General features: G+C 41.5%; 1 protein-coding gene across 9 annotated transcripts in view; it reads right to left on the reverse strand.

Annotated features, from left to right (window-relative positions):
* The window catches only part of scrib (scribble planar cell polarity protein), a 65,145-nt gene extending 52,296 nt beyond the window's left edge, over positions 1 to 12,849 (reverse strand). For 8 of the 9 annotated variants that reach the window (XM_041961125.1, XM_041961131.1, XM_041961124.1 and 5 more), the window contains exon 1: positions 11,777 to 12,820. In XM_041961125.1, the coding sequence (XP_041817059.1) occupies positions 11,777 to 11,935 (159 nt within the window). In that variant the 5' untranslated portion in view covers positions 11,936 to 12,820. Of the gene's footprint in view, positions 1 to 11,776 lie in introns of all 9 variants that reach the window. The other variant, XM_041961123.1, reaches the window with a different exon arrangement.
* Positions 12,850 to 12,960: the final 111 nt, after the last annotated feature.

Genomic DNA, 12,960 nt, shown 5'->3' on the forward strand with positions numbered 1-12,960 from the left:
ATTTCAGTCATTCAGAATATTTTTCAAGATGGAAGCATTATCAAATTATATATTGTGAGCAAGCTAAGGCTGATAAATACAAAGTTGTGCACCTGAATTCAAACATTTAAATTTGTGTATATTTTGTCCTAACTTTACATGTCACTGCAATTGTTTTAGCTTTTGTAAACCGCAAAGTGGAAACAAAATCAAAGAGAAGGTGAAGTAAGGCAGAAACATGCCCACTCACGTTTAACAATTTCCGACTTGAGGATGCAACTTTGCATAACTCAGTTCAGCAAAAGTCTATGCACGTTGTTACGGCAGAAACTGTACTGTCAGTTCAGAAAAACGAGTTGGCTTTTTAAGGCAAATACACAAAATGTGTAAAATAATGAGCAGGACATTTGGCAATTGAAAAATCAAGTTTTAGGACAGGCATAGTATGTAATGGCACCACTGTTTCTAAAGTACATTAAACATAACATTGGCATCTCTGTCCTGCAACATCTTGTTGCTTTTTGGCAACATATACACTGATAAACGATTTCTGCAATAAAATAATATTAGCCCAGCCAATCTGAAAGCACAAATATTATATATATAATATATATAGATATAAATACACAGTTAGTTCAGTGAGTCTTCTACATTCTTTCAGCAAAGCTCCTTCTCAGAATTCCCATTTGTGTTTTAAGTCCCAGAAGTTCACATGCTAGCTTAATTAAAACACTTTCAGAATGAGTGGAGGCTCATATTTAACAAGGGGGAGGGGCTGAAATTACGCTTGATTAGCTTGAGAATTCAACCAAAGCACGATGTGCATGTGTATAATACATGCTTCGGTGTTTGTCTAAGTATAGTGCCAGTGTGTGGGCTTCACCAACAGGAATGTGAAATGAGTAAAGTTCAAGTGTGTGTGAGTGAGAGCGTGTGAGGGGAGTCAGTGGAGCTTTCAGAGGGCAGGGCAAGCTCCTGGAGATTCCAGGCATGCCTGTGTTTCCTCCAATGTCACGTGCTGCAGTGCAAACACGGCTATGCTGAGTTAATTACACAGTGCACACCAAGCCTTGCAAGTTTTCCCAAATGTTTCATACTTGAGCAAAACCATTATTAAGAGAAAGTTAAAGCAAAGTTGCTTAAAAGTTTATTTATCAAAACAGCAGTAAAATTATTGCATCATTATATTATTAAATAATAATTAGTTTTGAATCAAACATAACAAAGCAAAGAGAAGGTCAACCCTAAACTCAAAACGAATTCTATTTTTTGGATTTAGGTGCCTCATTAAGAAAAAAATTCTGCTTGTCCTATCTTTACTTAAAATTCAAAGACAATCAAAGAATGAATTCATAAATTCATGGCTGTGTCCTATTCTATCTCAGACTTCACAACTTATCTCAAGAAATCCTAACTAGAACTGTAAACTTGACATTTCAATCATCACCCATCCTGTCATGCCTGTATCTGTGTTTAGAATGTTAACAAGCTTGCCTGTTTTCTTGATTAAAATGTAATATCAATGGCTGTCTCACTTCACGTGGTACTAGCTAGCAAGCTTGCCATAATGGACAACAGAGTCAGAGGCATTAATTGTGCCGCTGGAGGAGAGAAAACCTCACCTTTATGGGAAGTTTTCTTCCCAGTAATCGCAATTATTATTCCTACTTTTATTACCTTTCAATTATAATATTTCAGCATTAATGTTGTTTCCCATATTCAGCTTATTTTGAATTTAGGACAGGGTCTATGCCATCTTAAGACATTCTTCAGTCAGGTTGATTTTGTAATAGATACATTCCTACCTTAAAATTAGATTGAAGGATTAAGGATAAGGATGTTTTTCCTAAATGCAGATAGGAAACATGGTAAATCCTAAATGCCAACCTACACTTGGACAGGATTTCAGACTTATGAAGTTTCTGTAATGAGGCCCGCGTAGCCTTAATGCGGTGTTGTGATGTTTGACTGAACTCTCACACAACAGCGATGGAAGAATTATTATTAGAAAGCTGCCTGGTGGGAGAATAAAGCAAAGAGAATGGACACAAAGAGTTGTATTGTGAATTGCTGCAATTCCTAGAGTTAAAATAACTGACCTTTTACCATAAACAATACTCCAACTGTCAACACTTGCTGAATCAGTCATCAGATTTAGCTGTTCTGTTGAGAACATGTCAACTGACTTGTAAGTAATGACATCAACATCAAGAAAAAAGCAAAGGAAATGGTTAAGAGCCAAGAATAAAACATATTCACATGAAAAAAATGGTGAGCAGAAAATGAGGGCATTCTTGGTGCACTGGAGATGAATAGATGTGCTCGGGGGCCAACTGACAAGCACAGTAATATGCACACACACATGCACTCATAGTGGACATGCATTGCTGCCATTTTCTTTTCTACAGACCTGTTACGGCTTCATTTGTTATTCGTCGCTGGCATAAGCATGACACATACATGCGTGTGCAGTGCTTTGTTGTCTCCAAAGAACCCTGCAGTGCTTTGTATTGGTCTTTCTCAACTATTCTCTCTGTCAAACACACAAACATTCACCCATCAGCACGTCTATTAGGAGCATGAAACTGGTCATGTGGCACAACCCACACATTCAACCTGCGTTATATTGTGTTTGCTCAGTGACCAATTAACCAACCATGACTGTGTATCATTGTAAAATTCCAAGTTCCTCACATTTGAAAAATGCTCCAAAATCAGAACCGTAGACTTTGCACACAGGTGGCCCTGACCCACTTATGTTTTTATGAATAGCAACAATGTCTTGGCTGGAGACTGCCTCACACAGCAATTCGCATGCTGCCCCAATGTCTTCTCTATAATTTCACACAGCTGTGTTGCTTAGAGTGAATAATTACACATCATTCACATAGGTCAGTTTGTGATCGCAGCAGGCCTGCAGGAAAGTGACTGATTTATTTTGTTCTATTTTGAGATCAGTTTTATTTATCTATTTTTAATCTCTGGAGCTGGATTGCTTTGTTTCAATTGGCTTCATATCAATTAAATTTCTAAAAAACTGCCTTCATTTTTAGACTGCAAATAAGACGTGCTTCAAATTAAATCTATAAATCATAAGATTTTTGTCTTCACATCAAATCAGAGTGTTACATTACAGATAAATAGAAATGACTTTATATTAATATACAACATGCTCTGCCAAAATCACAGTTCAAGACAGGACAAACCAACGTGGAACTGATATGCAAAGTAGTGACAGAAAAATGCATTAAAGCAAGACGCTGTAACCCCATTTAAAAAGAACTACACATTAAAACAATTGCAATTGTCCCTTTCAATGACCACGTTTACATCCACACTAATTTTATACTATTATTCCAAATTTGATCTGGGTCATGTAAACAGCATATTCCAGGTGAATTAGTTCTTATTTCGAATAGAGCATCTGAATAACAGCTCCATAAAACCAGTTGAAATTAAATGAGTACTAGTGGATTTATCTGTGGACTAAAATGTACTCATATAACCTTGATCAGTATAGGCATTACAACTGAAGATACACCTTCAGAATCCAGCATATGCAGCAAAAAGACGACACAATCAAATGAAATATATAAAGACATATTAAGTCATATAAAGACAGAGAAAACATGTTTCTATTACAAGTAGTGCAGTGATACTGGTTAATGGTCAATAGTGCAAAATCAACAGTGTGATCATTAAGGAGAAGTAGACAACCCAGACATTTTAGAAAATTCGTAAATTATGATTCTGTCAATGATGACTTTTACTGTATTATATACATATTTCAATTTTATGAGTCAGCAGGTAAATACTATTCAGTGCAGTGAACACAAATTCGTTCTAGAAATATCAGTATCACTAATTATTACACATTTTAAATATGCTCCCAGATTAGTTCAATCTGAGACCTCTCTTTTTTGTGCATGTTCAAAACATTTCAGAGATTTCATTCAGTAATTTATACTTTGGGTTGTGCAGGGTGATGTACTGTTCATTTGCAGCAGGTTTAACAGAAGTTATAAAGTTTAAAGCAGAGACAGCAGCTCTCAGTGGACTACAAAATATTTCTGCAATTCAGACATGTACCACATTGTAGTTTAGAGACAATCATCAATCAAAATTGGCTGGGTTGGGAAAAAATATTCCCCAAATGGAACCAAATGTTTGCACTTTGGAGCCCTGCAGATGACAGGCAGTGAGCTAGTGAGCCTAGTAAAGAGTATATAAGTGGTGCAGACACTGTCATGGTAGTAGTAAACACTGCTGCAGTGTATTACTGTACTCCTTTATCATGACTCTTGAGCTCTTGTAAGATTACAGAGAAACAAGGTGCTTTACATTACTTGACAGACAAAAATTGTATATGGGAGAAAGGGAGGGAAGAGAACAAACTAGAAACACTGATGTGCTGGGAGGAGCACGGGAGTGAACAGCAATTAAAAATAAGATATTTTTTCTGAAAACCTTGTTTTTATGCATGGACTTAAAGTTCCCTAAATGCACCACAAAACAATGTCCAGAATGGAGATGGTCTCACAAAAACAGGGCATTCCACGGCTCACTTGATTATTCCCACTTCCTGCTCACAGAGACGCTCCCAACAAAAGGGAATCAACAAGAAAAACACAGGCGTCAACAAATCAGATTGGCCCCGACAGAGACGATGCCTGAGTGCCTGAGTTGCCCCACAGAAAAAAACAAAACCAAAGCGTTGTGTGTGTCTGAAACAGCTCTGCCACTGGGACTAGCCCAGACAGAGAGTCACTCTGAATTGGCCACCTGTTTCAAAATGCATATAAAAGCAGAGCGGCTCTGTTGTGGTAGCTGTTGTGCAGATGAAGTGGTTGCTAATTGGTTAAATTCCAACCCCTCTACTACTGCTGAATGGATATTAAAAACAGCATTTGTGTTAAGTGGCAAAACACGGCCTCTACTGTATATACTCAAGTGGATGGAGATAAGGGAAATGAAGGTGAGGGAGGGTGACCCATCCAAAGTCACTGGTACAGAAACCACACCGGGTGGAGGATGTAAAGGCTATCAGGTTTCACAGTGACAGATAGAGGCCTTCAATGACCGTGTGTGGCCAGCAGATAAAGGGCAGCATTTGTTTGTGGTTGGTTTTAATGCAATCCCGGGCGACCTTTTCCCCCACAGGGACATCAGCACCCTGACAGATCAGCCTCAAAGGACCATTTGTGTGACTGAGAGTGGAGTTCCTGGGCTACTGTATGATCAAAAGGTTCAGAAACAGCATCCTATCCCAAAGAAAATGTCATTGCTGAATTTAACCACACCGAACTTCATGTGTTCATCGACAGCAGCGGCCCCATTTTGACTCTGTGGTCTACACATAAACTTTTGGAAAAGTTCTTCAGACAGTTTACTCAGACAGAAAAAACATCTGGTACAACATGTCCTCAAACTGTACTTCTAACATGATGGAAAACAACCTCTTTCTTCAATTTATTGACCTAACAAATAATTAACATCATAATCTATAGGTTAATTGGAGCCCTAAAATGATGTGACTTCAGACAAAGCTGATTTTGCTCAACCAAGATGGAAAACACTGAATTATCCACAGGAGAATTTCACTAATGTAAAAAGTGGCCACCAGCCACACAATTAAGTTTGTTTCTTGCTTTGCATTTTAGTTTGTGTGCTTATAAAGATTGAAGCGCGCCACTCCCTGGATACTGTGCCCTTTACGTCTGAGGTTTCTAAACACTGGCTGCCAAGAGGATGAAATCAACACATAAATACAGTGGGGGCAAAAGAAAAAAAAAAGGCGTCAACTTGCACATCTTATGTGTGCATGTGTGTACTTAATGCCTGTAGCAAACACAGCTCCCGTCCTATCATAATGTTCCAGCAGGGCATGCAGCCCTGCCACAGACTCTCCCCTATCGCAAACAGCTGCCACCACCACCACAGCCATCAATTATTCACCGGAGCTTTGCCTCCTTGTTTACCTTTGAGGCCTGTGACCAAGGCCAGAGTGTTAGGTCCAAATCACACTGCCAAAAGGAAAGCAGGGAATCACTGGACGCATGTCATGTGACAGCCCAAGGTTGAACCAAAAAGGCTATTATGCTGAAAGCCAAGACTACACAGGATGGGAACAACAACATTATATTAATGGGACTGTGAGCAGTCTACCTTAAGTAATTATTATACGAATACCAATTATTATTTCCAATATCTGTTAATCTGCCAACTTTTATGTCTAATTGCTAATTCCTTCTTGAAAATGTTAAAAAAAAGAATAGTGAAAAATATGTGCCACATGTTTTCAAACTGAGTACCCAAGCCATTCAAATCTCTTGGTTTCTTCAATTAAAACTCCTAAATACCAAAAGGTATTATATTTACAATTGTATGAAAAAAAGAATCAGAAAATGTTTGGTATTTTGTTTTCAGACATGACTTGAAACAAGGAGGAAGGGTGTGTATGTGCTTGTCAGATACAGCAAAGCAGAAGATCCATCTACACCGAGCAGAAGTCTCCAGGGGACCGGATGTTAGCTCTGTGACCACTTCTCTGACTGCTTCTCTCCCACCTGACACTGCATGTCAGCCCAGACTCTGGTGTTCATGGATGGATGGATGGATGGCCTCAAAACCAAGAGTCCCAGAGGACTGGGGATCAGTGGAGCTCAGCTCAGCTCAGCTCTCCAATCGCTTCCTCCTGTGTAGGTGCCAGAGCCCCCTCCTCTTCTCCTGTTAATCCATCTCCGGAATAAAATGCACCCCCACCACCACTACATACTCACTCAGTCTCTCTCTCACACACACACACACCTCCCATTGCCCCTCTGTCCCACCAGATTGGGGGAGGGGGCAGGCAGGATGTGAGACCAGCTGGTCATCAGCTCAGACAAAGAAACCTGCTGAATGTGCTCTTGCATCAAAAAGAATCTCAGATCTTTCACACTGCTGTTTCTTCATGGCCTAACCAGTTCTGGTTCTCTTTCGCTTTTCAGGCGCTTTGATATAGCCCAGTCCTGTATGGGGGCTGGGGGGAGGGGGGCTGATTACAACAGTTTTTTTAAAAACCTCTACTTCTGTTTTTCTCACAGATGTAGTCCTTTACAGTCAGGGTGGCGGCAGGGTCAATGATAACCACAAATTGAGGAAATCTGTGTGAAATCAAAACGTTCACACATTCATTTACACTTTGTGGACAACAGTAACTTCAACATGCTTTACCAAAGCAGGGAAGAAAAGAATGTGTGAGAACAGTGAGAAAGAGCTGAGCCAGAGGAACGATGTGGTTCCACCGCAGAGAGGCCAGTGGCAGGTGCAATTTATCTTTGGTCCTAGCCTGGTTCAGCCAGTCACTGGAGAGAGACAAACCAGGGCTCTCCTGTAGAGTTAACTGGCATCTCAGGGAGCTGAGACAGATTGCAGAATTCAAGAGTACACTGTAAGGACACTGTGTACATGTCCTAGATTTTAAACCAAACTTTCCTCAGTGAGCACCAAACCCAGCCAGACTGCATTTCTCTCACACCTTAATTAGAAAATACACAGAAGATGGGTGGAGCACCATTCATTTTAATTAGACTGAGCCATTTTTTAAATTATTCCTCAAGATAAAAATACTTATAAAACAAGAACACACAAGTAAAACACTGGACAATTCAAGTGTGGATAAACAATGGTGGTCCAAATCACAATCAGCAAGAGCTGAGTGAAGGGGCCTCATTTGGGCTTCTCTTGACCCAAGACTGAACATACACAAGGGACTCAAGAGAGAAAGACTCAGATTTTTATCTGCATTTATGTGCTCAAAAAGAGACCCAAACGACAGAAAAGCAGATCCCAGAGGAAGCGTACGCTGAGACACACTGGCGTATATGAAGGAGGGGGGTCAACACAGAGGTGCTGAGGGGCATTTTCACGGCCGGGTGAAGCCCTAATCTGCCTTTTAGCCACAGATCTGTTAGCACGCACGCACGCACGCACGCACGCACGCACGCACACGGGTGACAGCTGAGGATTAAAAATATTGCATAGTCAACTTTACTATTTATCATTAATGTATACCCCCCCCCCCTTAATTGAAATCAATAAAATATCTACACATTGCGTTTTCCCTTTTCAGACAAAACCTGACCTCCAATTAGTAGTGAAAGAGAAACTACTCACTCACAGACTTGTTGCTGATAGCAGTTATAGATTTCCTCACAGCCCGGTTATTGGATGCTACAGTTCTCATATTTCTAGTTGTGGCAAGTGCTGAGGCAGGAAATTTGTAGTGTAACATAAAGTGTACCTGGAATGTCTTATTGGTAATAATAATGGGAGCAACACGCTTAAAACCTGTTTCGCAAAGTCTGATGGGGACACACCCATCATTAGGGATTTGATAGCCTTTTACAATGGGAAAAGCCAAAAAAAGAACAAGTAAACATACTCAGCCTTTTGGGCTGCTTTCTACTGCACCTGCAGCCCACCTGGTTCCTCCAAAAAGGGACTTCGTTGTGCTTTTCAGCAGGTGAAGTGACCTACGGCAAATCTTAAAAGTGATCATTTGAGTCATAATATGCTTGCGGCCTTAGTGTACGCCTGGTCAGGGGCAGCGCAGTGCACACAAGAAACACAAAGAGCCATGATACTGGATATGGGGGGTGGGGGGGGTTTGCAATTGGACTTGAATGGATTTCTTTGTAACCTGTCATGGGACTTGAGAATGGCTAAAAAGATAATTTCCTCTTCCTCAACTTGATCTTTGAAGCAAAGCTATTTTGTCAAAGCAACTAAGAGAAATTCAGACTGTAAGTTCTCATTTCCCTGCTGAAAACACAGAACAAGTATAAGGTAATACGGATGTACTTTTAGCCAGACCGTCACAAGCAATTCTTCAATAACTGAGAGAAAAACTTAAATGAAAGCTTCATCCATTACAAACACAGGTCGGCCAGTATGTATAAACTGATAGAAAAAGTGATCAAGGCTTTCTCCATTTCTGCTCTGGAGTTTTGATGCTCAACACAGATCCCTTTTAGTTAAACTACATTAAAACTCACAAAGTAAACATCCTCACAGCAGAACAAAAAACCCATTACATAGTATCTGAGATTAGTTTTTGTGCAATGAAAAAACAGAGCTGCGATGTAGCATTAAGGGCTAAGGATGTATGGGCATGAAGGGAATTCCTGACCAGTTGCCGACTTAACAGGTTTTCTAAACTCATTCCTTAAAGATAGGTAATGCTAGATGCTAATATTTCATGTAGCATAAGCACTTCCTGAAAAAGATCTCGCCATAAAACAGACATTCTAAATTTCTTATTTTACAAACCTAAAATTTTCTTGATGTGGCAAATGTAAACTTGACTACCACAGAGAGCATAATGTATTGTTGGGAAGGGTGGTGGGGGTGAGTCACTACGAACTGAAAAAAACTGTCAGGACATCTAAATCTCCATCTGCTCACTAGGTTAAACCCCTTCCAGTACGATCTAGACCTATACACCCCAGCACCACACTAAATACCTGTACACTTCACAATTGCTTTCTCGTTATTATTATTACATTATAAATTTGAAACAAGTTACCAGTTTCCTATGTTTAAAATAATTTTATGGCTGTATTGATTATATTATATTTTGACTGTTTCAAAATGTTACTGTACAAATAAATTCACCTGACTGAAAGTAACCCTGCTTAACTGGTCTTGTACACTTGTGACTGTGTCCCAGGTCAGTTTCCAGCTATCCTTCAAAAGAAGCGACAGTTTGTGACGGCTCTGAGCTGATTATTCTCTATCTATGGCATATGTTGTACATGGTGGTGCAGTCAATAAGCCTGTCACAATTCATCCATACTGTTTGTGCTGAGGGGCAGACACATTCAAGGATGCATGGGATGAACTAATGAGCAAAAATTACCCCGGATGTTAGACTGACATCTAAAAATAGCCAAAGACTGACAAGTAAGTCCACAGACTCATTTCTGACTTGAATACACAGTGACAAGGAAGGAGCACATTAATGCATAAAGGCATTCAGACTCTTACTCTCTTATGAGCTCATTATGGTAATGCAATTCATCATACAGTCAGTGCCCTTGTTCCCAACCCTGTATGGGCCTGACCTCTCACACTGCTCCCTCGCTGAAGCCCCGCTGACTCTCAGGACCAGAGAGGGCCCATATGCTTTGTGTCTGCACGCTACGCATTCACTGCAACCACACGAGACATTCTGTCACCACGCATTTATGTCTCCTGGTTGAAGCCAGCACCACACAGAGAGACTGTGTCGGTTAGCCTGTCTGCGCAGGAATATCTGGGTGTATCCGTCCGTCACACAGTATTTCAAGGACCATGCATCAGGTACACTGTGGATATCTGACAAGTATGAACTAAGTAGCGGAAACACACTGTCTGTCTGCAGGTATGCCTCGTCAAGCAAAGTAGGCCTCAAGTTTTGTGTCAAGAAACGGCCCTAATTACACTGAAGACGGGTTAAATATTCAGCAACTACTTTCTGTGTGCCTTTATGAGTAGCTCTCTGTCCATCTGTGCCAAGTTTGGGTCCCAAATGTAGTTATGCACAAGGCCATCTTTTATCAAACTCGAGGAGGGCTGATCTAAAATAAGTGCTCTTGTTGTGTGTAAAAACTAAAACATGTCAAAGCAGAGGCATTGTTCAAAAACACAAATGCAGATATATCCATTGCTGCAAGATGATCAAAAAAAGTTCCTTTGTTTATGATTCCCAGAAGGTAACAGGCTGTACTCCTGTCCACACTTCAGCTTCTGCTGACCTTGACATGTTAACAATCATCATTAGTGAATGTGTCACTTGTCAGTTTCACCACTAAGCTAAAGACAAGAAATGTGACAGACTGACAATGCATATCACAAACCAGTCTATTCATACAAACCCCCTGCTCCATCACAATCAGAGCCAGTCCCTTGTCCTGAAAATGCCTTGAACTGAATAAAACAAGGAAAAAGTCAAGCAAGCAAGTGCTTTGTTCCACAGCTCTTGAGGGCTATAGGGAATACAGACCAACAAGAGTCCTTCTCCCCTTAAAATAAACTCTTTGGCCATGCAAAGACAACTTTTGTCATATTTCAAATAGTGGGTGTGTGGGTGGGGACGGCGTTGCAATTCATTCCACACATGCCTTCCCACACTGCATCCAATCCAACTGGCAAGTGATGCAATTACTACAGGCAACATGTTGTGTGGCAGCTGTTTTGGTCAGGGTTAGTCCCTCTGAATGTGCAGCATATCTACCCTGCAGCAGGAAAACTGTCTATATGTACTTCTCTTGACTGACCTAAAGCATCCCACCACCCTTGTTCATTTATCTTCACACTTAATTTTCCATATTCAAGTTCAATAAGGCTCCAGTGTTCTTGGAAATACACTGCCAAGCAAGGACTGTTTGTCACTGCTATTATCCACTGATATATGTGCAAACAAAACACATGTACTCTAGGGTACATGGTTGAAACAGGAGGCCTGTTTTTGCTGCCATTATCTAATGCTGTGACAGCACTGCAGGGCAAAAAAAACAAACCTATTTCCAAGGAGGCAGGAGGGAGGTACTCTAACTGAGAAGCAAGCACCTGAGCAGGTGATATCATGCAAACTATTTTACTGCTTATGTCACCTGGCAGCAACCTTTGCTTTTCTAATAGGTGAATAAAACAACTATGTGGAAGTGTGTTTGGATACAGGGTGAATTTGGCAGTTAAACCCAACAAACTACAAACATAGGACCGACATATAACCATACAGAGCACTAGGTCTTGGTCTGTGGACCCTGCATACCTTTGGTAGCTCTTTTAGTTGGTTGGCATCGAGGAGAAGCTCTTCCAGGCTGCGACTGTAGCGGAATACCTCATCAGGGACTGTCTGCAAGCTGCAGTGCCGCTTGTCCACCGACTCGACGTGGCGGTTGCAGCGCCACAAGGGGATACACTTCAGCATGTCCGGCCGCCTTGGGGGATTTGGTTGCCGGTGCTACTGAAATCTCCGCATCGGAGGGTGAAGGTCGGCGGGAGAGAGGATATTTTGTAGGAGTGGGCTCACTCAATGTCAAATCACTTTCTGTGTTCCCACGACGATCCTGAACAAGAGGCCGAAATCCACTTAGAGACACAAAAATAATCCCTTCGATCTGTTCGCAATATTCCTAGTTTCGGTTCAGACGTTCTTAAGGGTTGTCAGGTTGGTCCTCGCGTCATCCACCCCGGAATTACAATTAACATAAACAGCACTGAGAACTCCCGCTTGGCTGAAGTGTTCCCTCACTTCTTTCACTCACTTCTTCACAGAGAGGGAGTAACGTTAGCTCGTTTTGCTACCGCCACCATCCCTGTATGTGACCGACGCTCTGCCGTGGCTAGCTGAAAAACAAGCAGCCAACGACCCAGCTATGCGGAGACGTTGCTTGAAGTATCCTAGTCATGAGTGGCAGCTGCTAACAAAACCACTTGACTTGGGTTACGGATAAATTCCTACCACAAACCAGCTAACATAGCCCGCGGAGCGAGCCAGCGGAGATTAACCCGAGTATGGCTGCGCGAGGATGTGCTCGTCCTCACCGGCTGTGTTGTTAGCAAGCTAGTTACTGTTAGCTAACATCGGCTAGTAACTGACTGGAACGCCTTTGTGGTTAGCTGCCGTTAGCTAACACTAGTACAACGCAAGCTACGGAAACACCTTCTTAACGGGGAAATTGTACGTAGTAGCAACATCCCAAAAGACGTCAAAGAAACTACCCAGTGACTATTGCTTTAATGCGACGTAGGTAAAATACCAGCAGTGAGAGCAGGAGCTTCAGCAACAGCCGCGCATCCCTCCGCTTGTTGAGCCGAGGCAGGCCGGTTTGGCGTGTGGGGGGCTGGGCTTGGTTTGATCTGGAGCAGAGGCCACACGTTACTGGCGCCTCTGTAACAGAAGCTACACGTTACTTTACAGCTCCACCTAGTGGCGGATATCAGTTAGCTTCA

The sequence above is a fragment of the Chelmon rostratus genome, chromosome 20 (assembly GCF_017976325.1).
Source record: "Chelmon rostratus isolate fCheRos1 chromosome 20, fCheRos1.pri, whole genome shotgun sequence".
Taxonomy (NCBI): domain Eukaryota; kingdom Metazoa; phylum Chordata; class Actinopteri; order Chaetodontiformes; family Chaetodontidae; genus Chelmon; species Chelmon rostratus.